Consider the following 25,448-nt stretch of genomic DNA (forward strand, 5'->3'; position numbering starts at 1 on the left):
AGTGAGTGAGAGTGTGTGAGTGAGTGAGTGAGTGAGTGAGTGTGTGAGTGTGTGAGTGTGAGTGAGTGAGTGAGTGAGAGTGTGTGTGTGAGTGAGTGAGTGAGTGAGAGTGTGTGAGTGAGTGAGTGAGTGAGTGAGTGTGTGAGTGTGTGAGTGTGAGTGAGTGAGTGAGTGAGAGTGTGTGTGTGTGTGAGTGAGTGAGTGTGTGTGTGTGTGTGTGAGTGAGAGTGTGTGAGTGCGTGTGTGAGTGTGAGTGAGTGAGTGAGTGAGTGAGTGAGAGTGTGTGTGTGAGAGTTTGTTTGAAGTGATAAATATAAAGCATGTCACATGTTCAGGACAGTATTTTCATCATCACATACTGTACATACAGTATAAATGCTGTACTTATGCTGTACTGTTGTATGTGTAGTATGATCTTTCTGAATGTGAACGTCTGATCTGTACAGGACAGTGATTATCCATGGAAACAGAGAGTGAGTTTTGCCAAGGACATTTCCTCTGGGATGGTGAGTGCTCTCAGTACTGCCCTCATCTGGACACTCAGCCGACATGACGTGTGTGACTGCAGATCACATGACTACTCAATTATTTTACATTCCTATTTTATGAGCTAAAAAGTTGAAAAAGCTCAAAGAAGCCTGTTTAGGAAAACTAAAGTAATAAACAAATTTTCACTCCAAAACCGAAATAAATTATAAATGACCATATATTCATTTTAGTTTTGCTTAGTAAAACACAGTGCAAAATATTTCCAACTAAAAACAAACTAAAACCAGAAAAAAAAACTGAAAAACAAAAAACAGCCACTGATTAAACCAATAATGATGAAAAACAAAATGAATTCAAATGAAAAGAACAACACTGTGGTGAGTGGTGGCAGTACATGAATGAAGCGTGTGACCTGCAGAGGGCAGTATTTCACATCAGTTTCTCTCTTTCTTTGACTCAGACATACCTGCACTCCATGAACATCATCCATCGAGATCTCAACTCACACAACTGCCTGGTCCGAGAGGTCAGTCACGCATGCGCATATTTTTTTGTGTGTTGTGTTGTGCAGATGTGTGAGTAGTGTCCTTCTCTTGACAGAATAACAGTGTTGTTGTGGCGGATTTCGGACTGTCTCGACTCATGGTGGAGGACAAGAATCAGGACAAGCTGACGTCAGGACAGATCCCGGGCGTGAGGAAACCCGACAGGAGGAAGAGATACACCGTGGTGGGAAACCCGTACTGGATGGCTCCCGAAATGATTCACGGTCAGAGACGACTGGCTTTAGCATCCGTCATGTCTGCGAATGTATTATTAATGTATTATTCCGTGTGTTAATCATAATGTTCTTACAAAATGCTCTTGAGCTGTTTTAAGAAAAATCAAATTCTAGAGAAGATTTTTTAAAAGTGCCAAATTCTTGAAAAATTATGTTTCAAATCATGTAATTAAATCCTTTCCTTACAGCTTTAATACATGTGAATGAGCACATCATTATTTAATGTTTTCAAACATACTTTTCATTTGTAGGTCGTAGGTCAACTTGTAGGTTGATATATGCAGACACTAAAAAATGTTAAAATGTGAAATCAAACTCTTTAATCAGATTTATTAGCATTAATGCTGGTAACAGGGCACAGTTTTTTCAGTCAGTGATGTTTCTCCATCTGCTCCTCAGGGAAGAGCTACGATGAGAAGGTGGACATCTTCTCGTTCGGCATCATGCTGTGTGAGGTGAGTGTTTGCTCAGGATAACAGCTCTCTCCACATCAAGCTGCAGGCTCTGTGTTTAATGAGAAACATGACTCCGTCATCACCAAACCGCAGCCGGAGCAGGCAGCTGGAGGGGAAGCAGTAGCTGGTTCAGTATGTGTTCTGCTGGGGTTTAGAGAAGCCCGGCGCTGAGAGGAAACCTGACGCTGCTTCCTCTGTTCTGAATCCGTCTCTCCTCTCCGACGCAGATCATCGGCCGAGTCAACGCCGATCCCGACTTCTTGCCCCGCGCCATGGATTTCGGGCTGAACGTGAAAGAGTTTTTGGAGGATCACTGCCCGCCTGACTGCCCGACCGCTTTCTTCCCCATGGCGGTGCTCTGCTGCGATCTGGACGCTGACAAACGGTTAGAAAAGTCCAGACATAACATACGTGTCATATTTGCATAACATACATAAATATAAGCAATTAGGGCTGTCAAGGGATTCAAATTTTTAGTCTGTTTAATTACATGATGTGCTGATTAATTAACCAAATTAATTGCAAATTAGAAATTACCCCCAAAAGATCATTTAAAATAGTTGTTAAATGAGAAAAGCATTGAATAGACATTACAAAAAGGTAGCTTGAGAAAGAAATATGTGACCCGTGCTGGCAAAATGAGTCGGAATGAGCAAATTTTCAAAAATTAGTTCTCTTCATTTTCACATTCTACATTACATTACCTTCAAAATTATGTATAACTTGTTGGAATCGGACACTAAATGACTGAGCTACAGCCGTTTGAAGGCGATAGAGTCAGCAAAGTCAGTTTTCTGAAGGTTACAAAGCAAAATCACAGAGCAACCTTGCATATTTATAATTAATATATTATTAATCACAATATAGCCGGTTTTTATTTTATCTTTGTTATTCAAAATAAGATGCAAATAAACTGTAGTTTAATCAAGAGCAGCGAATGATTCCGTCTTTTCTTTCAATGTTTGATTAACATGGAGACAGATCAGTATTGTGACCTACTGTAATGCATGCATCTAATAATGTTACACATCAGATTTTCCATTAACTAAACGTTCATGTAAGAATGTAAGACACAACAGATTATGTTTGAGAATCTCGCCAAGACATATTTCGCAATAATGTACTTTATAGGGAGATCGCGCGCTCTCGGGGAGGCAGATGTCAGACAGCACGATCATTTTGTTTTCATCAGCATGGGTTTGAAAATCATATTTTACTAGTTCAGACTCATGTCATACAGAATTCGACGATATATCCTACAACTTGTGATGAGAAGCAGCAGCAGTCGTCCAGAAGTGAGCAGAGAAAAAGGTACTCTTCTCAGAAAACGAACAAATAAAGATCATTTTAGATGTTTAATTACTATTTGAGGCACTGGGATCACTAGAAGAGGGCTTAATGAACTCATTTTTGTGAAAACCTCAAATTCAACCAAAACTGACATCTTTCGCTTCTTTTGCCTGTAGCTCAAAATTAGACTGTGCGCATTCACGCTCATTTTGCCAGCACGGGTCACATATTTTGATTCAGCATTGCATAATGATAATAAATTTATATCAATAGGGTTTTTAAAAAAAAGAAAAAATATTGAAATATGAAATGATTTTTTAAAAATTAAATGATAATCTCAATTTCAAACTAAAACTGCCAGTAGGTGGCGGCGAGTCACTTAATGAGTGAGTCATTCAGTCATTCATTCAAATGATTCATTCAAACAACTGATGAAATTCAGAAATGGAGCAAGTGAATCACTGAATCATTGACTCACTTGATGTGTTAAAGACCATGGATTCATTCAGTAAGGAATCACCGCTGTGTGTTGATCAGAGATGCCCAACAGCTCTACTGTGACTTTATAGCTAATATTTCTGAAAAGCAAACTTGCTGGTGTGATATCGCTAAACCGTATGTGTTATGATATATGATACATATGATATAAATGTATTCTGATAGGCTTCATCACACAGTCAGTCGTCCTGCATCATGTTCATCATTTTGTTCTGCATCATTTTAACGTAATTTTTTCTATTACTAATTGCACCAAATGAATGTGTTAAATCGACAGCCCCATAAACAATATATAAATAACAATATAGTTATTTTTAAGCAATTACTGTAGTTTTGCCAAAGCTAAAATAATGACATTGTGAAATTGCGCTGGCAGGCCTGCGTTTGCTAAGCTGGAGTCGTGGCTGGAGAACCTGAAGATGCACATGGAGATGGGGCTTCATCTGGTGTCCGAGCTGGAAGTCATTCATCAAGCCTTCTGGCAGAAACACTCGAGCGGCAAGAACGGGCTTCACACGCACCCAGAGCAGCCTGAGTGAGAGCCGATCGCTGCAGATCCACCACAGGACATCTGCGGCTGAACACACCATGCTTCTGCAAATCCAAGCAACCCACGATGCCTCCTCACAACATAACACATCTGGACAGATGTTTGAGCTCGAGTCTGACGCACAGCATCAGCTCACACACTCATGCATGTCTGGTGTGGCTTACAGTGTGGTGTTCTTCGTACGGTCCTGATGGTGCGTTCACGTCTCGTCCACACGACCTCTGTGATGAAGCTCTGACTGTGCTGCTCCGGTTGATCTGGGGATGAGATATGAACGCACCAGAACACACGAGACACATCGCACATCATCAGTGTCCTCGTGTTCCTTAGGTACGCCAAGCATCAGTGTGTCCGCAGTGTAAACAGAGTTACAGTACACATTGTAAATGTTTGCCATATTGTATATGTGCAGGCATTGTTTTGTATAGTGATTGCGCATTGGCGTACTTTCATCTGGATGTTTGCTGAAATGCAAGTCCAGTCCTCACGAGAAGATCAGGAACATGATGAGCTCTAGAGAGGCTTGCCGTCCGAGTCCAACACGTAAAGCATCATACACGTCAACTTAACTTAATACTATCTTCTTACACCCAAATCCAAAATATATGTATATATGTGTGTTTTGCAGAAAACAATGAAGCCTATTTTTTTTAATAATGATGTATTATTTAAATTGTAAAGTAATTATGCATCACGTTAGTATTTGTTGTAATGAATGTATTTTATGGTGTTTTAAAAGAAAATCAAAGATCTTCACGGGCTTCATGTTCTTGTGCAAAATCGAGTTTCTAATCTCTTTCTTTAGATTTCGGGGTGACTGATGTAGTGGACTCGTCTGTAACTCGTGCTTCAAACAGTGATGAGTGGACAGCACTGTCCTGTGTGGTGATCTCGGTACTGTTGCACACGCTGATGTCTGATCTGCAGGAGTTCGTTCCCGGCCTGTGTTTGAAAGGCTTAGCCTGATTTAGACCCTCATGTGGGACGGTGTGTGTGAGTGTGTGTGTGTGTGACTCCCCATGGGAGCCTCAGCTTTACACAACACTGCTGGTGTAAATATCTGACAGAACCGCTTCTCTCGATGTTTCTCGTGCCGTCGCGCTGCATGTGTCACTGTCACGTCCTCCACTACTGATCCAGCTGTTCTCGTAAAGATCAACAGATGTTATTGTGAAAACACGAAAGAGGATCGCCAGGAAAGCACGTGTACAGATGGAAAAAAACACAGCCTCTTGTTCTCTCTTTTTGAATAGAACCACTATTTTCTCTTTATAAAATGTTGAAATGATTTGATTTGCACTATGTGTGAAAGCGGCTGCCGCTCGAGCCTTTGGTTTCTTTGGGTTATTTGAGCCGTTTGGTTATTGTATGAATGCACGTCACTGACGGAGCCTTTGGTGAGGTTTGTCCGCTGACGCCGCGGCTCCTGAGCAGCAGATGTGTCACGGACAGAAAAAACGAGATCTGATCCCAGTGCTGTTACTGATATACAGTTAGCATCACCTGCAGTTAAATGACTGTTCACACTATCAGTACCAGTTTGACAGTTTCTAAATAGATATTTGGCTGTTGTTTGATATGAATCCGTATCCCGCACAGTCTAGCTGATGTCAACCAGACAGAAACGCTGTTACGGTGTTTTCATACAGACAAACACTGTTGTCAAGTCCGGTTAAGCTTGGTTTATGAAGACAATAAATAGGCTTAATTTTCATTTCTTGTTGACTTGAAGCCCTGTTGATCATATCAGATATCATTAATATCATTATTGCCATTAACATAAAGCCATATTACTATGAAAGCCATTTTAGAGAATTGATTATGAGTCCATAGTTCCTGTAACCAAAAACTACCAGAAATGTCATGTGAAGCAGTGCTGTATAAAGCAGCTGTCATTCCTCTGCTGGCCCACACACACACACACACACACACACACACTCTCACACACACTCACACTCACACACTAGTCTAGCTCGAGATGTTCATGGAAGTCAAGCTCAGGGTCCCGCTGCTGTTGAAGAAGGTCATGTCATGTCATCGTTCATATCTGTCAAACTCATACGCATCAATGAGAAAGTGCTGAGGAAGCCAGAGCTTGATCTGGTGACAGAATGCTGCAGCTTTTTCTTCTGGAAGCGATGGTTTTACCTCCACATTGCTGTGCCTTTGTTTTACGCTAGCCTTGCCAACGAGTTTGTGTGGCCATCGCTTACCTGTTTCACTGAGGTTTCCTTTTGTTCTCTAGATATTTATATTCTCCACGTTTCCATTGTTCAGTTTGATATTTTAGGTTTACTGTTTTTCCTGAAGCTGTGAAATGACTCTGCACTTTAAATGCACTGGCCGCGAATGGAGGCGACTGTAATTCAGGACAGAATAAAGTGGCGCTCCTGATGTTACGCTGCTCTCTCGACTCCTCATTACTGCTGTGTTCGGTGTCCTCTCTCGATGCTTTCTCATGCAAGAGTTTTACATTCATCTGCTAATTAGATATTTAGCTGATGACTTTGTGATGCAAAATCATGACTCATTTGAAAATGACAGTTCAATATATAATACATATCTCTGAAGAGACCGACAGACAATACCGGTCATTTACAGTCTCACATTTACTGTACATTGGCAAAAACAGCACAGTCATGAAAGACTTAATTAGGGGCCAAGCACTAAAGGTCTGTAGGTGTCACACGTAGTTGCAGCAAAGCACACGATGATGAAGATATAAGAGTATAAGATCAATCTTTAATAATAATCCACAAGGCAAACTGACAGAAGGCAGCGAGCAAAAGCAACACTGAACACAGCACCTACAGTACTACTACAAACCAGGTTAAGTACTGAAACACAGCTGAACAGGAGAACTAATCCTACCAACAAGAAGAATAACTAATGAATGGCTGGAGCTAGAGCAAAAGAAAAAGGAAACTAAATAGAGACAAACTAAAAGTTTGTGACAATGAAACTAAGAGAAAAACAACTGAATATCTGACAGTAGGCACCTATTGCTCCATTAGTCTTCTTCTTCTTCTTCTATAGCAGCCCATAGAACCGTGTGGTACAAAGTTATGAGATTTGGCACACAGATAGAGGACAGTCTGAACATTAACCACACCAAGTTTGGGGTTTCTAACTCAAACCCTCCAGCACCACCACTTGTCCAAACTTGCACTCACGTTTGTGCTAATAACTTTTGAGCCGTAAGGACTAGAAACACAATTCTTTATTATTTCCCTCTGATTCCTTGGCTCTAGACAATTCTATGACAATTCATTTTGCATCATAAAACTTTTTCCTTTAAATTTAAAAACAAACAAACTACTTTTTCGAACTCTTAGACTGTTTGTCCAATTATTGCAAAAACGGAAAAATAAATACTACTCAGCATTAAGCAAAATTAACAGCAGCAACATGCAGCATATGATTCATTTTGTGTGAAAAGATGAATGAAGGCTGAAAGAAATTAAATGACATAATGTATGATTGAATTAATTATGAATGCATAAGGAATCTTCAGAAAAGTTTCGATGGCATGATTTGCTTTTCATCTTCTCTCCATAAAGCCTGATACAGAATAATTATTCATATTTTAGTGCTTATGCAAACAAAAAAGTGCATAGTGCTGCTACTTTTATTTGCTGTTTGTTGGTTTTCCACATAAAACTCATGATTTTATTGTGTGTATGAGTACTTTTTGAACATTTCCAACACATTTGAACAATACCGTGATAATATTGATAACCATGATCATGGTCATGTGTTCATTTATTACTATTTACTTGTCTATATAACACCATTTATTAAAATGCAAGGCTACACGTGTCAAAAACAATAACTTTTTTCTTTTTTCCTTAATATGTTAATAATAATAATTTCCTTAAAATATTATATTCTCTGTGTCGTTTTAATTTTGATAATCCATTGCATATTTAAATGGTACTAAAACTGACTATTACCCTCCCCTCCCCCTTATTATTTATTTATATACTGGTCATTATTTATTCATTTGTATTTTGCATTCATTTGATAGGAATATGGGGAAAACGTACTTTGCCATGAAAATTATGTCATATCAGTTATAATGATAACTGCGCATTATATTGTTATTATTATGCGGATTACCACAGATATAAACAGAACAGGCTGTGTTTGGCTCGCGCATGTGCGACTGTTTTGAAGGTGCGCGTGACGTCAGCGGGAGGCAGTGCGTGACGTCACGGCGGCGTGGAGCCGCGTTTAAAGCGCTCAGTGCTGCGCGGACGCGGTCAGTCAGTCAGACGCTGCTCACTGCACTAATCTACAGCCGTCCGTCTGCCGCGGGAGCCGCTGGATTTACCCGAGAGGAGTATCTAGAGAGACGAAAGGGTCTGTCGGTTTTCGAGCGATGGAGAACTCTGCTGTCAACAACCGCTTCAGGACTGCGCTCTTCAGCCACGGTGAGTCTCAGCCTCTGTGTTACTGTGTCGCATTCCTGGAGCCGAACTGCGCTGCTCACTGCTGAGGGCACCTGGAAACACCGACTGAAACCAAGAGAAGTTAAGGACGGTTTCTGATGCGCTGCTCATCTCCACGAGCTCCATCTCTGTCAGATCAGAGTTCTGTGACTGCTTCATGCTGTCATGAGAGACTGATTCTCTTTACAGACACACTGTTCCATGGTGATCTGCAGCCTCATGTTTGCTTGACTGTGACATTGTATTTAAACATAATTATTCAGAGATCAGCATGTATTTTTCCCTTTCAAGTGCAGCTTTTAACAGTCATAATCATCTATGCACTGGCAACATCCTAGCGACCACCTAGCAACCAGCCAGCATGTCACAGCTGCTTAGCAACACCATAGCAACCAGCCAGCATGTCACAGCTGCTTAGCAACACCATAGCAACCAGCCAGAACACTGCAGTATATCACCTTCGAATTTCCAGGCAAGGCAAATATTCATATTCTAGTTGTTTTGATCAAACAGTTACTACGTAACACAAGAATCGAGGACACACATTTTCAGAAAAACGTGATTTTATGAAATAATCTCATGCAGCACATGCTTCCCCTGCCCTGGTGATCTCTGCAGTGTTCTCATGCATCGAGAGTGTGTACTGTACTGAGTGAAGCGCAGGTATGCAGGCGTGGACTATCAATACATTCCCAGACATGAGTTATTGTCCTTTCATTGTGCCTTAAGTGCTCTGCCTTTTTTTTTTTTGGCAGCTCAACTCTCATGTGTTATGGGCTAGCTAAGTGTTCAGTGACTGCACACTTCAGAAACTAGGGGCCGTTTCAATCACAGTATCCTTCCAGTGTGCTGCAACGTTCACTCCCTAAAAACTCCCACAATGCACCGTTAAAGCAGGGCGCATCGATGCTCACTATGTTCCCTTAACAGAGTGAAGATTTCAGATTTCAGCCGCACTGGCTGACACGATGCAGTGAGAGGAGACGTGTTTACGTCACGATCCTGTGGAGAGAAGAGTGGGAAAAGGAAGCACACTAACTGTTGACCATCTGCAGGATCGATGCCTCTGTGCCTTAAGTGCTCTGCCTTTTTTTTTTTGGCAGCTCAACTCTCATGGTGTTATGGGCTAGCTAAGTGTTCAGTGACTGCACACTTCAGAAACTAGGGGCCGTTTCAATCACAGTATCCTTCCAGTGTGCTGCAACGTTCACTCCCTAAAAACTCCCACAATGCACCGTTAAAGCAGGGCGCATCGATGCTCACTATGTTCCCTTAACAGAGTGAAGATTTCAGATTTCAGCCGCACTGGCTGACACGATGCAGTGAGAGGAGACGTGTTTACGTCACGATCCTGTGGAGAGAAGAGTGGGAAAAGGAAGCACACTAACTGTTGACCATCTGCAGGATCGATGCCTCTGATAAAGCCTCACGCTGCTCCTGCACAAACAACAGACACGTCACATTTGGGCTGTTTTTAGTGTCTCTGCTCAGAAGAGATAGTTGCCATCTTACTCATTACTGTTACTGCATCATGCACAGTACTCCATACTGAATACAGCTGAATGTGAGATGCCGTATCCCACAATGCACTGCCCTTGTACTGCTGTTTGAATGTTTTTTATGATTGCATAGTGTACAGTGTTTTACATGCTATTTAAAAAAAATAGCCAACAGAGATGAGAGTATATTGCAGCATGCTACTCTTCGCTTCTGAACATAGTCATCAGGTCCGGTGCTGCTTACAGCAGTCAAACTCTCAACATGGAACCGAGACACGCAGCTAGTTGATCCACTAAACCTGATAAGAAATGACCCAACACACCTCCTCCTGCTGGAGCATTGTGATTCCCCTCGTGGTCAGGAAGACGCGCTGAAGTGCAGCTGAATCAACAGTTGTGAGCTGCAGTCTGCGGTCAGATGCCAGATCGCTTAGAGGAGCTCGCGGCTAGCATTCCTGGGCTAGTGTTTGGCGGACGGCGCTCGGAAAACACATCTCTGCTTAGATTTGTGTCAGTGAACTGCAGAAATAGAGAAATGTGTAAAACGGGAGCGAGAGACGGATATGGGTTTGATTCGGCCGCAGCAGGTGACACTGGAACGCTATCAGTGACGTATGAGTAGAGCTCACCATCATCTGGATTCATATTCATACACATACAGCTCAGATAGCAGGAATATATTCACAGCAGTGACTCTGTGCTTTGTAGAAACAGAACAGAATTATGTTAGCAGTGAAAGTCTCTAGAGCAGGGGTGTCAAAACTTTAGATGCAACCCTAATTAAACACACCTGACCCAACTAATCGGGTCCTTTAGGCTTATTTGAAAGCTAGATGGTTTGACACCGCTGCTCTAGGCCAAGTGCACTGAGGATTCAAAAGAGAAGCTTTCACGCTTTTTACTTTTTACACTTTATTTTACAGCACATGCACTGTATACGTAGAGTGTACTTATGCAAGGAAGAAGTAACCTAAGGTAACTAATTAAGATTAGTATCATGGTTAGTACCTGCTTATTACCCAGTTACTGAATTGTACGGACCGTTAAATACTGTGCTACCAAATTTCAAAAGTGTAATGTTCTTTTTGCAGATGCTTTTCTCCTTTTCTTGTTCGATTAAAATTCCTTGAGGATCTAAAACTCTTTGGTAAATGACATGGATCCATGTTCTGAAGTAGCGTGAAGGACTCTGTAAACTGCAGAAGAGCATGTGTTCTCCATACATGAGGGATTAACACATTAAATCGGTCAGCGTAAGGCGCTTTATGGCACTGCCTGCGGAGCTGAAACTCAGGATCTGCTGCTGTTTTCATGTCCAACATCACACGACAGCAATCCAGACAAAGCTCTCAGTTCATTCGGTTTACTTCATTATGGAGTTCAGTCTTATTGTGTCTTGTTTTGACATCATATTTGCATTATTTATAACAGGTTGAAGTGTGTTGATCTGTGTCCTCTGCTCTCTTTCTCTCTGGGTTGGTGCTGTGGGATCCATCCCTCCGGTTGAACCGTCCCGTTGATCAGAGGATGAGGTAAGCCAGCGTTCACATGTGCTTCAGGTGGTGACTTATGAAGGAGAGTTTAATGTGACTCCTCTGTCCCAGGATCATGAACAGTAGCACACTGTACTGCTCATACTGTACTTCATACTGCAGACGGTTTAAGATAGTGATGCTATAACCAAATTGGTGGCCCCAAATGCAAACTGCATTACGCATGATGAAGGCCCTCTGTTCAGACGTGCCACAGTGTTGTCACGTGACCTTCTCTGCTGCATGCTTCATTCAGTGAGTGGCGTCCAGCTGCAGGCCCAGAAATAAATACAGTAAATGAAAATATGGGATGAGCAGTGTGGTAGTGCGCTGTTTCTCTCACGCTATCAGGCCATTCTTATGATGAGAGATGAGCTCTCATGCTGTGAATAAACCCTGAGCAGTTTCTCATTCCTGCTGTTGCTCAAGAGAGGGTTTGGTCATTGGTTTCACCGAACCCAGTTTTTCTTGTTCCGAGCGTTCCTGTCCGGTTCCTGTGGAATGCTGCTCTCACATGAACACCAGTTCAATACCTGGCCACATGATGAGCTGCTCCTGTAGTGCAGATTCTGAATGAGCGTCCGCTCTTCTGTTTCCCAGCATGCTCTGGTGACTGAGTGACACATGGCTCTGCAGCTGTGTTTGAATGTGTTGATCTGTGGACAAACAGTGTGTTGGTGTCAAGAGCATCTCGTTTATTTTACATGTTCATGCCGGCGTGTTTTAATGTGTCCCGCTGCAGATGCTGTTTCTCCTAAAACACAAGTACTGCCATCCTAGTTGACACACAGTGTAAGCGCTGAGCTATAAATGAATCAGCTGTGTAAAGTCGTGGAACGTTTGAGTTCATTTTGAGATCCTCATCTGACTTCTGACAGACACACACTTTGAGAAACTATTGAGATCTTCTGAAACTCCCAGCAGGCTTCTTCTCAAAGACAAACAGTAAAGCTATTAAACAGCTTTGTGATCTTTTGCTGTTGTTGTTCTTTGCTTGTAATAATATTATCTCTGTTTCCTCATTTGTATTTTCTGCTCCATTAGTAAAGCAAAGATGGAAACATGCTCCGACTCTGAAAATAAAATTTGTCACGTGAAAGTTTTTCTGTATGTTATAGCTAAAGGAATGGTTTAGCATCTAGTCACCCTCATTCAATGTCAGACAGCATAAAAATACCATAAACGTGATCCATACAATAGCTTTGTGTGAGGAACAGACCCCAGACACACACTTTGAGAAACTATTGAGATCTTCTGAAACTCCCAGCAGGCTTCTTCTCAAAGACAAACAGTAAAGCTATTAAACAGTTTTGTGATCTTTTGCTGTTGTTGTTCTTTGCTTGTAATAATATTATCTCTGTTTCCTCATTTGTATTTTCTGCTCCATTAGTAAAGCAAAGATGGAAACATGCTCCGACTCTGAAAATAAAATTTGTCACGTGAAAGTTTTTCTGTATGTTATAGCTAAAGGAATGGTTTAGCATCTAGTCACCCTCATTCAATGTCAGACAGCATAAAAATACCATAAACGTGATCCATACAATAGCTTTGTGTGAGGAACAGACCCAAAAGATCCCACTCTGATGAATCCGCCCCCATTCATTTAGATTGTGTGGAATAGAGACGAGCACCACATCGACATGAGGACGAATAAATCAGGGCTTTTCATTTCTGTCAAGTATCTTCTAATGAAGCATTGGGTTAGGTTGTCTTCAGGTCATGTTTTCGCTAGCGTTTCTGACGGAAAACCCAAGGACTGTGAAAGTGGATGTTATGAATTCTGCCTGTTCTGAGGGTGTCTGAAAGACTGACAGGAGTTTTTGTTTTCAATCTACTGGCTGGAATCACAACCCACCATAAACCAGCCGAACCCACCGATGGCAAACCGCTCTACAATAACATGCTATTTGTAGCATCCGCAGTCTAGTATGCGCTCTTCTCTCTCCACGGTGGATGTTGGTGATCGTTTAGCCTTTGCTCGTCTCTTCTGGGTGTGGTGGTGATCTCTCTGTGGTGCTTCTAGTGCAATAAACACAGAAAAAGGCCCAAAGCTGCAGTGAAGCCAACTCTGAGGTTGTGATGTAATCCCATCCAGTTTTAGATTTGCAGACGGCTTCTGACCGCAGATATGTTCCTACGGTACAGCTGCGTGTGTGTGTCTTTGATGCCTGCAGCTCCTGCCTATATGTGGGCTTCATTGGGCCTTTACTGGCATGTTGACTCGCACACTCTTACAGTCTGTGTGTTTCTCTGTCCTTAAGTGTCCTCAGTTCAGCGGGCGTGTTGGAAACACCCAGCAGTTCCTCCCAGAACCTCTCAAACCTGTGCACCCAGTACAGCCGCGGCTTTAAATACCACATCAACAAAGCGTCTATAGTGCAGGCTTTATGAGTGATGACGTCACGCCTCGGCATCTCTCCACCCTCCTCCAGACTTTCACTCAAATCCTACACTCAACTGTAAAAACAATTGCCAGGAATTTACAGGATTAAAGAGTATTATTTTACAATAAATTACTGTAGTCAGAAATTTACTGTGAAATCAATGCATGCTGGGTCATTTTCTTACAAATGACTGTGAATGAACAGCAGAATGAGGCTAAGATCACAGTCATTTACTGCTCTTGTTTTACTGTAAATTCACTTTAGAAAGTCTTTAACTAGTTGTTTACTGCTGTAATTGTTTTGAAGTCACTATAATGGTGATCAGTGATTTGTTTGGTCTCTTTGACCTTGTATATTCATATTCAAATTTCTTATCTAATCATGTCAGAAGTGTGACAAATGAAAACATTTGTTAAAATGATGAAAAGCCAGAATATGAAATAAGCGAATTGCCTGACTTTAAGAAAGTCTATTATTAGCACGAACATGAATATTTTACTTAAGCATTAAGATTAATCAAAAACTTATATCACATTCATAACTGTTTGTATGAATGTGCATAACACGATAGTGAAGCGACTGCTGAGAAACATCTTTGAAAGATGTGACATCAATACTCAACATACAAAACACACCAATGGTAACACTCAACAAATAAAGCCAACACTTACAACATAAACCAACATTACAGAATAAACCAACACAAACTGCTAAAAGTGAACCAAAAACAAGTTCAGTAGCACAAATTAAACCAACAAGAATTAAAAAACTCTACAGCATGTTCTACTCCTGCTGCATTGCATGCTGGGAACCTTCAGAGTTCATCTGCTTTGTAGAAACATAGTATGATGCTGTTTGTTCACAAGAAATGTCTGAGAGTGCAGTTAGATACAAGAGAAGTCCCACTTTGAAACTACTGTGAAAGTAATACAATCATTAACCTGGAATATACTGTAATTTCACACTAAAATGTTTAACAGTGTAGTTAAACTCTTGTCTATCATCTACACTTCCTGTAAATGTAGTGTCAGATTGAAGTGCTGTTTCCTAACCAAGTAAATGGGCCCTGTGTGTCGGATTAAATGACATGATATGTTTTGACAGCATTATAAAAGCCAGCGGTTACTGGAGTCGAACATCTATATATCCTTATAGGAGCAGTGTTGGGGGAAAGTTACTTTTAAAAGTGTAATGCATTACAATATTGCGTTACTCCATAAAAAGTAACTAATTGTGTTACTTAGTTACTTTTTAGGGAATGTTACGTTACTTTTGCGTTGCTTTTTCTCATCTGCACTGGGCTTGCTTGTTTGTTTTTAATAAAAAAATGTAAAAGGCCTTTCACACCAAAAGTAAATGAATAAGCCTCAGGCTGAAGGAAATATAAATTAACATCTGTACAGTAAAGGGCACTTGAAGAATAGAACGCAGAATAAGAAAGTATTACACTCTTCAGCAATAAGAATTTTTTATGTTTTTATTAATTTTGAGGAATACTGAATCTTGACATTTAGTCTAGAACTACAGTAAGATCATGTTCACACAACGCTTCTGAACTCACTCCTGATTCTCTCAACATGAGCACAGAAGAGCGGTCAGTCAGTACATGAGAAACAAAGTTCTGGTGTTACTGATCTGAAAAACTAACTCTACTCTTTACTAGTTACTTGAAAAAAGGTAATCTGATTACGTAACTCATGCTGCTTGTAATGTGTTACCAACACTGCTTAGGAGGATTAAATAATGATTGTGATTGTTACTGGATTATGGCTGCAGAGAAAATGTTCTGATTACAAAATCTGTATTTATTGCACAAAAAAGTCCCCAACAGATGGGTACATGCAAATATGTGTTATAATGTTGAATTATGTAATATATGTCTGCAGATAGACACTCTTGTGTGTGTGTGTGCTTTTATTTTAGAAACATCTGTGGATATTACAATATGACTTTCTAACATGCTTCTTATTACAGAGCTGGTGAACTCTAGCTTTCTGTCCATGAAATGTTTGAAACTTAAAATTAAAATGAAACTGCTGAATAAGAACTGTGTTGTAGCTTTGATGAGGACTAGACAGAATGATGTTATTTACGGTCCTTCTTAAACACTCCAGTTTGTGCTGCCGTTGATGCTGTTACTTCATCACATTATGGACATCATGCAAAACAACCACGACCTTCATTTCACAGCTGTCCATGTCGCTCTGTAACATCAGTAACTCTTGTCTTTGCTTTATTTTAATTTGTATTACATTTTAAACAATACATAAAAAACTCATAATATGAATTGTCCTGCAATTGGGTTTCTAAGAGGTATTACAGCTTAATATATGAAATATTAACATATTGCAACATAATAATAATAATAATAATGAAAACGGATTATTTTCTTGTACATGCATGAGTGTGTTTCTGCACAGATGGACTCACAGAACGGCTCCATCCTACCGTCTGTCGTTTCTCTGGCTCATTCCGGGTCTTGTGGTCTGGAATGACTCTGGAATGCCTGTGAACACCCAAAGACGCTTGCCTTACAGAGGCTTTTCTATAAATACTCCCCAGCCTGGTTCTCATGGCTCTGTGCGACCCCAGGAGATCCGGCAGGCACCGAGCGCTACATCAGACGGCCAACCAGCAGTTGTTTTGGGTTGCCGCTGGATAGTGTTGGGCATGTGGTTTGAAAGTGACCAATCAGGCAAAATGGAGTTTCAAATGTCTAATTTGAGAAATGCTTGTCATCCAAATGATGTCGTGCTGTGATAGAGGGAATTTTCATAACAGCATATTGCTGATCTACTATTCTGCAGTATGCAAATGTTCTGTATGCACAGTTTATCCAGTGTACTGGAGCCATCCTGACCTCTTCTATCAGAGACACGCCGTTCCCTTTCACTTCAGCTCCATTTCCATGACACTTTTTCATCTTTTTAGTATGTCATGTTCATTTTATTGGCTGACGTCAGCCACCTGCTGCATGTGCAGTATGACTTTAACCCACAATGCACGGCACTCAGTTAGCTCTTTGATGTCCAATGTGCCGAATAATTCAGAAGTAATGTCACACTTTTAAACATTCCGTTCTTTATTCTTGATGTTTGAGTTGATAACTGGACTTCAGTTTGACATCATACTACTGTTAGATATGTTTATTGCTACATCAGGTTTGACTAGTTAGACAAGTTCTTCACTCTTTAATACCAAAAGGTAAAACTGGTTGTAGCTGATCTGCTCTTTCAGTAAATAACTGATTGTATTGTTGGAATGACACTGGACTGGAGGTGGTGTTTCAGACTGGATTGGCATTGTGTTGGACTTGTGGAGGTGACAGACAGGGTGTGGAGCTACAGCTGTGCCCTAAACGCCTCCAGATGTGCCCGGCAGCGACAGGAGGCAGTAAACGTGCTGGATGTAACACTGGACGACAGGCCTAGATCCCTGCTGCTTCTGAACAGGATTTTACACCCCAACCCTGGAAGACACTGGCGACAGAAGCCCTGAGAGCTGCTACAGTGTGTTCAGTGTTATACAGGGATTTACCACAGTTAATAGCTGCTGCTAGACTGAACTCACACAAACACAGCTGTGCTCACATCACTGTAATGCAGGTCCGCAACAACAGTGAGATAAAAGACACCAATGTGTAATGGATCATCGATCATTTTATTAACAGTAAAAATTAGGGTTGGGCGCCAATGGCTGACATACTGCTGATACCAATTTGATGAGACATCGCCCAACCCTAGTAAAAATCAGAACTGGATTTTCTGAAGAACCATAATCCATCCAGTGGATGCGTTCAACACTGCTGCGATTAGAACAACAGGCCATTGAGATGTTAAACATAAGGAGTGATGCTAAAGGACGAGTTCATGTCATGTGACCGGGAGCCTCCGGCTGACCTGTGTGTGGAATGTGGAGCCACACTGAGGCGCTTAATGAACTTAACGAAGACATTCATCACCACTTTAGTGTGTTTCTTCTGGCTGACTCACATTACCTTCACATCTGTCTGGATGTTGATGCACAAACACACTGCTTTGTGTGTGTGTGTGTGTGTGTGTGTGTGTGTGTGTGAGAGAGAGAGACAATGCATGATGTGACCACAGACAGTTATCTGATGTGCCTGCAGGTTCTGTCAGACAGAGCATGTGATTTGTTGTTTTGGTCCCTTGAAAGTCGATTCTCTGTGTTTACAGTTACAGAAGACCTCAAAAAACATACAGCACATGCTGCCAGCCATCAAACACTAAAATACCTGTGCAGATGCTGATATACTTCTGGGAAAATACATATCTACTCCATGAATTTACACCAATTTATTCACTGTCGAAATGCAACCGCTCCAGTCAGTTGTTTATTCACCCTCATGACATTCTGAACCCCAGTGAGATGAAGCAGAGGTTTGCTTTGAGCTCATGCTGCTCTTTTCCATACTTTTTCAGTTTCCATGCAGTGACCAGGAGCACAAAAACCATCATCATATGACCCATGCACTGTAGTTCAGGTTCTCTGATTTCATACTGTTGCTTTGTGTTTGTTGTTATTTCCTGAAAGTAAAGAGATCAATATGTATTAATGTTTGGCAGTTTGATCAAACACTAAATCTATCAGCAGAGCATTTGATGAATGATGATATACTGGTATCATCTCCTGCTATTGCATCTTTGTAAACATATCTCTAAGCATCCAAGATGAATGCTTGCCTTTATGAATGAGGTAAAGATGTGACAGAAGTGTGTGTGAGAGGCCCAACATGTGTTGTTCATTCAGCCATCAAAGCGCTTAATCTGTGTTTCCTTCCCTTGCTGTCACCTTACACACACACACACGCGCACGCACACACACACACACACACACACACACACACACACACACACACACACACACACAAAACACTTTATGCGCTGAAGCTGCAGACCCTCACTGGACACTTCAGGAAGAGTGTGAAGATTAAAAAGTGCAAACAGTTTCCCTTCATTGTTCTTAAACATCATCAAAGATGCGTGCGCGAGATGCAGAGGTCGAGAGGTAATGTCCTCCAGCGGACCTGCAGAGACACAAGTCCAATGTAAACCTCGAAAATGCCTAATTTCCTAACGGTTTCTTTTTATTCCAAGGTTTCTGTGGGTCTTAAATTAGAGCAGAAAGTCTTACATTTATAAAGTCATGGCATTAAATGTTGCATGTTTTCAAAACATTTATATATTTTTTTCCCAATACAAATATCTAAACATCTGTAAATCAAGATACATTTACTTGAAATGAAACAATAAGATATAAAGTCTTGTATTCCGAGAAGTTGAACTAAATAAAGTGAGTTTATGCTTGGAACGAGAACCAATATCTGTCAGTGGGATCAGAAAACATGTTTCGCCTTTGAATTAAATACATTTTTCTGAGCCTATTGGCAGATAATTGTTCTTGTTTTAATCATACTCTCACTTAAACACACACACATGCACGCACACCATACACACACACACATACACACGCACACACACACACACACATGTGTCTGCTGAAACCTTACTGTCAGTCAACACAGCTTGTGCTGAATATTCAGTCACTGGACAACGAATCTTCACCCTAAATGCAGATCTCTGCTAAACTGAGACAGGTTCTTCAGAGATTTGCCTTCCTTCTCAAAGCATGATGCTGGCACCACCATATGATAGAAATGGTTTTGTGTTGTGTTGGCTTACATGTAGTTTGCGTCAAACCAAAGGCTTTGCTTGCAGATGAAACAACTTAATCAGTCTTTATCGCATTTCGGGTTTTGCGTCAGGGCTTCCAGTAGGTTAGTTTCATACACTTACTCTCCCCAATAAGTCCCATGCGAAGCATACTGGAAACTAGTTTCAATATATGAATAGCAAAAATCATTTTCAAATGCTGCTGAACATGCCTGCGTAATTTAATCTAGTCAGTTGCACATTTTAGAGAATGACATTAAAAGAAAGCAAATCAAGTATAGAAGAAAAACACAATTTTATTGTGTAGATCACAAATAATATGAAGTTAATGCAGGCCTTGACCTTGAAGAACCAAAGATATAAAGAACTGGTGAACGTCTTGTCAGGATATGAGACTCACAAACTTCTGAATCAAACATTTCCTTACAGCTATACGGACAAGGCTCAGTCATCTAACCGACGTCCAGATACATGAAGCGACTCTGTGATGAGACTGTATTGGACTAACTGAGAAACAAAAGGTGTAAACCGAGCGACAATGTCATTGTCAATGTCTCAGCAGAGCAGACAGTCCATTAGAGCAGCAGACTGCAGACCACAGATGCTCTTGACTCTTTTTGACCCACTAATTAATTAGCATTGACATTCTTATCCCGGTAACCCACACTAAACACACCTGTTTATCATTGCCACAGATATTCCCCTGATGTACTCAAGAGATAAAGCTTCATGCCACATAAATGGTTTTCTCCATTAGTGGAATCAAATAAAGTTATGTAAGCTGAAGAAAAGAGGGTTGTAATTCTTATAAACCTGAAACATAGATATGTATACCATTTAGGATCCATAATGACTGATATTAAATTTGGAGACTGAAACATACAACTGCAAGTTAATTTTGGAGGACTTTCTGCTGTTGTTTTTACGTCAGCACTGTTCTTCTGCGTAGATGAATCTGATGGTTTGAAGTTTACTAGTGTTTGCCTGTAATCATTTTTTAAAACTCTAGTCCTCTACTTGTCCTGTGGAGTTTAGCTCCAGTCCTGATCAAACACACTCTTTACCATGCTGTAAAATACACTATGGAATTAATCACACCGGTAGGAAAAAAAAATCACAGTCCAGAGCCCAACTGCTCAGAACACTCCAGCGAGCACCTAGCAACACCCTAGAAACCGCCCAGAACACTCTTGCAGTAGCACAGAAATGTTCTTCGTAACTCTCAGAGAACTTTAGTAACAGTATGTTAGCGCCCTGGCAAAGGTTCAGAAACTCATTTTCCGAATTCATGCTCTGCTGCAGGCGCTGAAGATCCAGTGTGTGTTTGGGAATGTGCCCAGTGTTATCAGGCATGAAGATGTCATGATTTGGTTGTGTTCCAAGTTCGTGAGGTTTGATCCTGAGGGTGGCTCTGCATGCTAACAGGCTACTTTACAAACATCAGCTTGTCTCAGCTCGAGTAGAGTGAGCAGTAATCAGCAGGAAAGCTCTGAAATCCGCTGTGCTTCGTAAAGCACGAGTGTAATAGAGTTATTGAGCTCTCTGCAGCACATCGGGACAGACAGATGATGCTGGAGCCGTCAGACCAGCCGCGAGATCAGCCTTCATCTGCTGAAGTGAATCTGATGTGGAGGAAAATGAGTTTAAGGCTGAACAGATTTAGTATGTATTCCCTTTGGGCTTCTGTGTTTGATCATCTGTAGTTGATTAGCATCTTGTTGTTGCAGCCAAAACATTTTGAATGATCATTTTTTACTTTTTACTTTGGTCGTCTTTTTCTATTCATTCTTTTTCAGCTGGTGAGTCTTGAGTTGCAGTGAATGACTTCAGCATGTCTGTGTGTTGTTAGATGCAGCATCTTCTAAAGTGAGTTTCAGATATGGAGGATCATGATTTTGAGGTTCAGATGAATTCATTGCCTGTTCTGTTACACTTATTCCCACAGGCTTTCTGGGAATAAGCCAAACCAAAGAAAATATTAACTTGTTAACAATTGTAGTTAATTACCTTATCAGGTGAATGTCTCTCTCTCTCTCTCTCTCTCTCTGAATTAATTTCAGAATTGATTGATCTTTTCAGTTATATTTCTTTGTATTGTGCATTGATAGATTGCTGTGTGTGTGTCCTGAATGAAATGATGTGTGTGCTCAAGTGAGGCTCAGATGCACTGCTGGAAGAACACACATTTCTGCAGGTAGAAATGGTTTTATTTAAAGGGAACCCCGGGTATTTAGACTTGTATGGTTTAATGTAACATAAATGATGTCTCTTACTGAAATATGTAGTAGAAAACCCATAAAAGATTTACGTTATTTAAAAAATCCACATCATTTTATACATATTTTGGACTATGGGGGGATCCATTATTTCGATGATGTGAAATGGTTGCACTCGAGCTACTGCTACCTGTTGATATTTTTACTGCAACACGACTGATAAATAAAATACTGATACAATGACCACAGCTACTGAAAGAGCTTACAGGTGGCGATGGATATAAGCGTAGGCTTAAACCAAATCCCAAGTCCCTTAAACCAGATCCCTCACAAGGAGTCTAAACGCCCCCAGATATCGAGTGAGCAACTCCTTCAGTGGCCGCGGCGTCATGTTTACATCCCGCCAGGATAGCATCTAGCGCTTCTTGTCTCTGCTGTTTGTAAGCTCTTTCAGTAGATGTGGTCTACTAAAAGCTTCAAAGGCATCAATAAGGCTTCAGTAATGGCGGCCCCCAGGGGCGTCATGCACTTATTATTTTTGAGGGGGCACGAGTGAAGGGAGGGGGGTCTCATGGTTGTCATGTGACACAGCCGTAGGCTTATGTTTTATTTAATTTTTCCTTTTTTATTCGAGCGTGTTAAATGTATCATAAAATGCATTTTGCACCTTTATAGATCATGTTAGTTGGTCTATAACGGGCGATGGGCAAAGTAGCCTAACTTTACCGTAATCTATTGACTACGCATAAAACCCATCTTTTTACTGAAGTACCAGATATGGGTGTCATGCCATAAAATATTTTTAAGACGACTGACTTTGTATTTAACGTGAATTTAATAAAAACATTTTAAGTTACTAATTATAACACTTGCATTGTACAGAAAGAGACCAAAGAACATTTACATTGACTTCAGTCTAGCCAGAGTTCAAGCACTCTCAAAAGCTCCCATTATAATCACTCAAGCTGCTTACACTAGGAAATGAATGTACTTGCATCGTTCGCACATCTGCACTTTTGTTGTTTCTGATGAGAGAATTCGCCAGAGAGCAGAATTCAGTCAGCGAGCGCGCGCACTTAACAAAACACCAGCGTCTCAGCAATGACTTATTTGAATGCCTCTGATTGGCCGTTGCATTAATAAGCTCAACAGAATCGTGTGTGATTGGTTATTATGTGCAGCACTGTAAAGACAGCTCAACGCCAGCCAAAGCGCGGATGCAGATTTGAATTTAGCAGCTGCTAATGTGCTGCACTGAACGTTCTAATCACACCGGTGTGATCGTATCAAATATACAAATATTATTAGGCTATTTATTTGTCTTTTGGAAGCTGCATTCAAAATCCACTTGGCTCAAAAATCTGAGGGGGCACGTGCACGTGGCCATGATGCTTCTGGCGCCCCCCATAGTCCAAAATATGTATAAAATTATGTGGATGTTTAAAATAACATAAATCTTTCATGGGTTTTCTACTACATATTTAGGTAAGAGACAGTATTTACGCGACATTAAACCATACAAGTCTGAATACCTGGGGTTACCTTTAAGCTAATGAGGTGTTATTTATTTAACTTGTTCTTTTCTCAGATGTTTTTCAGCGTGAAATCAGAATGGACCCTATTTATATACATTCCTTGTGTTATTGTGCACAATAAAAAAGGTTGCTTAGAAACTTGTATCCAAATGTTATATCTGAGCAGAATTCAGTCAGCGAGCGCGCGCACTTAACAAAACACCAGCGTCTCAGCAATGACTTATTTGAATGCCTCTGATTGGCCGTTGCATTAATAAGCTCAACAGAATCGTGTGTGATTGGTTATTATGTGCAGCACTGTAAAGACAGCTCAACGCCAGCCAAAGCGCGGATGCAGATTTGAATTTAGCAGCTGCTAATGTGCTGCACTGAACGTTCTAATCACACCGGTGTGATCGTATCAAATATACAAATATTATTAGGCTATTTATTTGTCTTTTGGAAGCTGCATTCAAAATCCACTTGGCTCAAAAATCTGAGGGGGCACGTGCACGTGGCCATGATGCTTCTGGCGCCCCCCATAGTCCAAAATATGTATAAAATTATGTGGATGTTTAAAATAACATAAATCTTTCATGGGTTTTCTACTACATATTTAGGTAAGAGACAGTATTTACGCGACATTAAACCATACAAGTCTGAATACCTGGGGTTACCTTTAAGCTAATGAGGTGTTATTTATTTAACTTGTTCTTTTCTCAGATGTTTTTCAGCGTGAAATCAGAATGGACCCTATTTATATACATTCCTTGTGTTATTGTGCACAATAAAAAAGGTTGCTTAGAAACTTGTATCCAAATGTTATATCTTTGCCAAGACTTTATTCACTTTTTAAAATATGACTAATAGTTAAAGCAGTAATTTCTTTACTGACACTTTACACCAAAAAACAATGCCTAGTTTCTCTTCACATTGCTTGACTCAGAATGTCACAGAAGTGAGTGAATTGGCTCTGGATCTCATGCACCGCTGTGGGACCTCAATTAAAAGGAAAGGCAGAGGAAATATGAGCAGTTAGAATTGATTTATATATTTATTTGAAGTTCTCCTCAGGGAGAATTGCTTCGTTTCACTGGATCACTGGATGTGTTTGGAAGAAACCAAGAGTGGTTGAAAGGGAAAACATTCCGTCTGTGTGGCTTTCAGTCGGATGTGATTGACACACGAGCTGCCCGTCCAGAGCCCAAACCTGGTCCCGAATGCATGGAGCGCTCCTCAGTTTGAGGCTGCTTGCAGAAGTGATGGGACCGATTGAGAAGAAGCAGTATTGTTTTCTTTCGAACTAGGCTGGTCAGAGCGAGGCAGTGCATCTTGGGAGATTTCTGGCTTATTTTTAGAGTTCACCCGAGAATTCAGGCGGAGGTCACCTCGAAAAATTCAGCCTTTGCAAGTGGCCATGAAATATATTCTCCTGTGATGTGGTGAATTCCAGTGGTTTTATTTTCTGCTGCTGATGCATTTATCAGTGTGCTGTTCAAATCCGTCTCTTGTGCGGATGTTTGAATCTGAATTCATTTTCCTGGACTGATTCTTCATTCAGACAAAGACAAGGATTTCTCTCTGCGCAGACCTTCGCTCAGATGAAGATGTGATGACAGTTGATGGGTTGGTGGATGGCTCAGCTCTAGCTCCTCATGTAGGTGTCTAGGACTGTGGTCTGTCATGAAGAAGTGCTCATATTTCCTCTCACAGGAGAACACTTCCCCCCACACACGTGTCCGATTACTGTTTTTATCCCGTTCACTCTCACTTCCGCTCACCTCGTCTTCCCTCTTCTCCGTGTTCAGAAGAGACCTTCACACCCTCTATCTGACATCACTTCCTCCAGTAACTCCATCATCTCTCATGCGTCTGCAGTCACACATCAGCTCTGCTCCCTCAGCCCATTGTAGTGAAAATCCTCTAAAAATCCATGTGCAGGATTTGACCTTTCTTTGTAGTAAAATGAGTTTAATGCTTTCACCCAAAGGAGATCCTCATTGCTTTTGTGTGAGATAAATAAATCCAACTTCAACTGCAAAAAGAAATATGATAGTGCTGATGGGTATAGTTCTGCATTATTAATATTCTCGAAA

At 40.9% G+C, this 25,448-nt stretch overlaps 2 protein-coding genes across 6 annotated transcripts in view; both read left to right on the forward strand.

Annotated features, from left to right (window-relative positions):
• LOC107720456 (LIM domain kinase 1-like) overlaps positions 1 to 4,652 on the forward strand; it is a 44,482-nt gene extending 39,830 nt beyond the window's left edge. For all 4 annotated transcript variants that reach the window (XM_016528164.1, XM_016528166.1, XM_016528163.1 and 1 more), the window contains 6 exons: positions 447 to 506; positions 950 to 1,015; positions 1,090 to 1,258; positions 1,670 to 1,725; positions 1,953 to 2,110; positions 3,890 to 4,652. In XM_016528164.1, the coding sequence (XP_016383650.1) occupies positions 447 to 506; positions 950 to 1,015; positions 1,090 to 1,258; positions 1,670 to 1,725; positions 1,953 to 2,110; positions 3,890 to 4,052 (672 nt within the window). In that variant the 3' untranslated portion in view covers positions 4,053 to 4,652. The remainder of the gene's footprint in view (positions 1 to 446; positions 507 to 949; positions 1,016 to 1,089; positions 1,259 to 1,669; positions 1,726 to 1,952; positions 2,111 to 3,889) is intronic.
• Positions 4,653 to 8,364: 3,712 nt separating this feature from the next.
• The window catches only part of LOC107720457 (septin-5-like), a 49,268-nt gene continuing 32,184 nt past the window's right edge, over positions 8,365 to 25,448 (forward strand). For both annotated transcript variants that reach the window (XM_016528171.1, XM_016528176.1), the window contains exons 1-2: positions 8,365 to 8,496; positions 11,538 to 11,545. In XM_016528171.1, coding sequence (XP_016383657.1) covers positions 8,445 to 8,496; positions 11,538 to 11,545 — 60 coding nt within the window. In that variant the 5' untranslated portion in view covers positions 8,365 to 8,444. The remainder of the gene's footprint in view (positions 8,497 to 11,537; positions 11,546 to 25,448) is intronic.

Source organism: Sinocyclocheilus rhinocerous, unplaced genomic scaffold, assembly GCF_001515625.1.
Source record: "Sinocyclocheilus rhinocerous isolate Xijiao unplaced genomic scaffold, SAMN03320098_v1.1 scaffold601, whole genome shotgun sequence".
In the NCBI taxonomy this organism is placed as follows: Eukaryota; Metazoa; Chordata; class Actinopteri; order Cypriniformes; family Cyprinidae; genus Sinocyclocheilus; species Sinocyclocheilus rhinocerous.